The following is a 5,552-nucleotide window of genomic DNA, read 5'->3' on the forward strand; positions in this document are numbered from 1 at the left end:
GATTAAATTGTTTCATTTGCCATCATGCAATTTGACTGCGTCATTATTCTTGGTATTTATTCTTGAACCTAAAACAAACACTATTTCATTAACGAATAAATAAGACACTCCCAATTAATAGTTTATTAAATACATCCAACAAAGAGAAAAACAAAAAAAGGTTGTGTTAGTGTCAACTACATTAAGAAATACTCATCATAAGCCCTACAATTAAATGCTGATTTATACATTCATGATAGTTATGAACTAGATCACACTCATTAAACCAAATATATATAAACATTTCTGGCAAACCTTAGAGAAAACAGGTCTGGATGACCTAGTATTTTGTATAATTAGTCCGTTGCTGTCATATCTATATATACATACAGTACGTTAATATAAATAACTGTCGTTGAGCATCCTTAATCTTAACATTAATTTAATTCTTCAGACCATTAAATGGGTTCATTAAAATGCATTCTGACAACACTGCCATTACCGTTCAGAATTCAAACGTAGAACACGCTGCGAACATAAAAAGCCAGTATAAATGTAACACAGCAGGTAGATCTTCGTTCTCTCTTGACGATGTGTTAAAAAAAAAGATGATTCAAAAGGATGTTACTTCTTTTTGCACTCAATAACAAAATAAACCGGGGGGGGGACGGGGGGGATGAGAAACCAAGCAGAAGAAGACTCTCACTGAAGCTTCACTCATTCTCAGTGTTCACACTTTCTCTCGCTCACACCTCCAGTTCCCTCTTGATACGTTTCCACTGAGCAGACACACAAGTACACACCGAGTGTACACACACACACACACACACACACACACACACACGCACACACACCCACACAGGCACATACACACGCACCCAGAAGCACATTCTGACGCACACGGCTGCGCATGCACACACTGTACACGCTAAACCTGTCACATATCAACACCCGCCCACCACAATGCCTCGTCTCTCCGTGACAAGATCCCGTTCTCTCCTCCACACCGTCACTCCTTTCCTTCCAACTCCCCCTCCAGGGGCTCCTCCACGCTCTCCATGGCAGGCCCTCCCCCCTCCTTCAGGGTTCCGATGACGGGTAGCCATGGCGACACCATCTCGGGCTTGGTCCTCTTGACCTTGTTGAGGTGGCTGAGGGCCGCGTAGAAGCCGGCGCCGATGGTGCCGCGCTCCTCCGGGCCCGGCTGCTCTCTCTGCTGCTGCTCGGTGTAGTACATCTCCAGGCCAGTGGGGGCACAGTGCTTCCCCTGGGACGGCACGACAACAACGAGTATATTTAGCACAATGTTTGCGCTATAGACAAAGGTCGGGTTTTGAAGGCTGCACATCGAGGTCCTTTTCACAGGGGCGTCAGAGGACAAACATTTAAACATGTACCGCATATTGTGACTCATTGCTAAATAGAAAAAGTGTATGCAGCAGCAACTCATGATTCTTTTGATAACCTATGAAGAAGAGAGGAGTCGAACACTAGTTAGCTAATTTAATCTGTAAAAACTTCCCCGTATTGCCGTAATCTGAGTGAAATATTAATGATACAAACAAAAAATGCATAATATACAGATCACATTATGTGTTAAAACATCAACAAAAACGTGCATAATAATTTAATTCCCATCAACGATGAATGCCGCCATGTTTTATGTTGTTACTAATGTCATGTCGGGCAAACAGGAGTCATTTTGAGTTGGAAGATTCATTCAGTTAATTTTTCAAGTCAATGCTTGTTTTCTCAGAGTTGTCTATATATATTAAGTTTGATGAGATAGTCAGTAGTCTGTTTGCTCAGTGGTGATTGACAAAACAGAACAGGCAGACTTCCAGTCCAAATACCAGCGGGGAAGCTGTTTTTGAAGTCATTTGTCCCCCATTGATTCTACCATTGCCAAACCGTTCAATACACAAGGAAAACCGATCAACAAATAAGGCAAATAAAAACGTGTGATGAATTCACTTCAGAGTGATTTAGGTTTATATGGAATCTCCTGCCGGATCTGCAGAAGCATCTGTGTTAGTGATCATAAAACAGATCCCAAGGCATAGTTCTGTGCGGAGGCGGAGTTGCAGCGGTCTCAAAGCGCACCGCAAAGCACAATCCAAGAAATTGTTTTAGATCTTGTCTTTGTATGCCAGACGTATAACCTTGCTTTTGCTCAGCATGGATAAGAGCAAATTCACTTACTGCAGGGGAAGGAACAGGGAATCAATTAAAACCAAGGAAAGCATATCTATTCTGACCGTGTTAATCGCTTAAAGGGCGACCAGGGGACCTGACATTCTCCCAAGATGGAGCAGCCAGAATGGGTGCCTCGGCCAGACCAGGGCCTGTGGGGCACATCCTCCATGCCGGGAATGGTGGGTTTTTTCATAATGTCCCCAACAGTGCAGCGGTAGGAGAAATAATATGCTGAGAAAAACTGTAACCAACGGAAACTTCAAAGGCTTTCGCCGGAAGGTTCCGCCCCCCCCCCCCACTCTAACCCCCCCCCTCACCATCCCTTCCCTTCCCATGCTTCCTCCCCCTTATCACCCCTCACTGTTTAAGCCTTTAATCACAGTTTAGTCACGCTCAGCTCTAATTAAAGGCCCCTCAGATTCACAAGCGGGTGTCCCGATTTCTGCCTGCCCAGAAAAGCTGTTGTTTTTTTCTCTCTCTCGCTTTCCTTCTTTCTTTCCATCTCCCATGCCCTCTCCTCCCTCTCTCTCTCCCACTGTTCCACAGCTCTGGTTCTCTGGACGTGATGGAAGCTGCTGCCCCACGGCGTGCTGTTGCGGCGCTAACCCCAGTAGACGGAGCCTGCAAGGTGTCGGCACAGAGATAATGGAGTGTATGTTTCTCTCTGAAGACTCTGCTGTGATGAAGCACCGGAAGGAAGAGAAAACGAGGTGGGGTGTTGCCGCTTAAAATAGGCACTTTAAGTAGCAAGTGTCTTTACACCTGGGACTACTATCAGCCAGAGTGCGTGTGGGCCAAGGGCAGTGTACTCGAGGTATGAAACGCTTGGGGAGTACTTGGTACAGAGCAGACGATGTGTTCTGCTACTAGGCTTTTTAAAGCCAGTGGATAGAGAGTACATGTGCACCACTCCTATTGTTCGTTTTGCAATGTTGTTGTGGAAGTCTTGTTCTTAAGCACATGCTGTTATAGGTGTGTGTGTGTGTGTGTGTGTGTGTGTGAGTGTGTGTGTGCGCCTTGGGTACCTACCTTCAGAACAAAGCCCTCTGGACAGGTGAGCTGGTCGTACCACAGGGCTTTGTACATGAGCAGAAGTAGGAGACTGGTGAGGAAGGCCAACGTGATGAGGATCAGGCCTGTGATCTGCACACACACACACACACACACACACACACACATACACACACACACACACACACGCACACACACACACACACAAAGACAGACACAGACGCACACACAGACACACAAAGACACACACACACACACACACACACGAAGACAGACACAGACGCACACACAGACACACAAAGACACACACACACACACACACACACACACACACGAAGACACACACAGACGCACACACAGACACACAAAGACACACACACACACACACACACACACGAAGACAGACATAGACGCACACACAGACACACAAAGACACACACACACACACACAGACACACATACACGCACAGACACGCACACACAGACACACGCGAGCACACAAAACCAAACATATATATTTATTTTCACATTAAAAACAGCTCTAAAACGGTTTTAAGTACCACATGTACAACAACCGGAATGCCCGCAGTCCGCCCTCACCTTGGCCTTCTCAGACACGTTGCTGTAGAAGCTGATGTTGAAGCGTCTGATGCTGGGCACGTACAGCCCCCTCTTGCTCTTCTGCTGCAGCTGGTACTGTGTCTTGGTCTTCACGAACACCTAGGGCACATGGGGCAACACATGGCCCGTCACCTCCAACGCCTCACACCACAGCCTGCTGTTCAATGGATTCACCGCGACGACTCAAGACAGATGTCCTGATGATCGATCACGTGTCTTCACCGTGCTCACCGACGCTAATAGCAGAGAACCGATCGCCCGGCCGAAAGAAGAAGAACGCTCAAATGTATCACGTTGTGAAATCGTCCGGTTTGCACACATTCAGGGGGAGAAGATACACATTTAGTGTATGTTGTATGCCCTGGCATTAAAATAAAGTACTTAGCATCGCGCAGCGTCTTATCCTAGCTGTCATTGTTGCACAAAGGAAATGTGTTAACCTAACAATTGTAAGTGCTTGCCACTTACAATTGTAAGTGTTTTTCTATGAACACTGTACCGACAGCGATATATTATTGTTTCTCTTTCATCTGACAAATGTACTTGTTGTAATTCGCTTTGGATTAAAAGCGTCTGCTAAATGCCCTGAATGTAAATATGTAAATGGAGAACACACCAGGCTGCCTGGAGTACCGGTCGATAAGCCAGGTCTCCAGAACACACACTGATCTGCATGCAGAGATGAACAGTGACTGCGGGAGGGTGTTGGGGCAGGGGATGCTGTGGATACAGGTCAAGTGAAGCCCGGACCTCGCCAGACGCTGTCTCCCTGCATCCGCTGGGAGGATGAGTCCCTCCTCCCGAATTCTAATGGAGTCTCCCGGGCGACATTACGTAACCCAGCAGGGCGCCACCATGCTGACAGAGCACATGTGTGTGTGTGTGGGTGTGGGTGTGTGTGTGTTTGTCTGTGTGTGTGTGTGTGTGTGTGTGTGCGTCGCATTTGTAATGCAGCATCTGTTGTGGTTGCCCATCAGCGATAGGTACACTGCTGAACACTTCACGCTGAGATGATTCGGAGCAAAAACCAACAGCCGATGGAAGACAGTAATAACAGCTGTAGAGGCAGGCACAGAACCAGGAACACAGAGTACAGACAAAATGGGTGCATCCACATCCCACACACACAGACATACAGAAAAACACACACACACACACAAAATACACAACGAATGCACCTACACACACAGAGAACACGTGCACACGCACATATGCGCACACACGCACACAAACAGAAAAACTAACAAAAATGTTATTAAGAACCCGATCTGAAAAAACACACACTTAACACACTCAGACAGACAAACACATACACACACACACACACAAACACACAGACACACACACACACACACAAACAAAAAACAAAAACATACATAGACTCACAGACAGGAAAAAAAAACACACGTAAAAAAACACACACACACACACACACACACACACACACACACACACACACACACACACACACACACAGCCGTCCCCAGCGGGCGTGGTTACCTGGTCGGGGGTGGCGTGGGGGTTCTGCAGCTGGTTGACCTCCAGGGGGGTGATGAGGGGGATGTTGTCGAAGCCATCGTCCAACAACGACTTCTTCTCCAGCTTCTTCTGACACAGGTTGCTACCCGGCTTCACCATGGCTGCCTTGGGACGACCTGAGCACAGTAGGGGGTAGACGCTCAGAACACCCCCACTCTGCTCCCCCATCCCTGACCTTTGACCCATGGCTGGTCATGGAGAGGTTT

General features: G+C 47.1%; 1 protein-coding gene across 1 annotated transcript; it reads right to left on the reverse strand.

The window, feature by feature from the left end:
- Window positions 1-988: 988 nt before the first annotated feature.
- On the reverse strand, window positions 989-5,445 carry caly (calcyon neuron-specific vesicular protein; the record flags this gene model as incomplete). The annotated part of the gene is made up of 4 exons (XM_079731020.1): window positions 989-1,246; window positions 3,205-3,318; window positions 3,787-3,906; window positions 5,308-5,445. The coding sequence occupies 4 exons, from the start codon at window positions 5,443-5,445 to the stop codon at window positions 989-991; spliced, it is 630 nt and encodes a 209-aa protein (XP_079587146.1).
- Window positions 5,446-5,552: the final 107 nt, after the last annotated feature.

Source organism: Pollachius pollachius, assembly GCF_949987615.1.
Source record: "Pollachius pollachius genome assembly, chromosome: 2".
Lineage (NCBI taxonomy): Eukaryota > Metazoa > Chordata > Actinopteri > Gadiformes > Gadidae > Pollachius > Pollachius pollachius.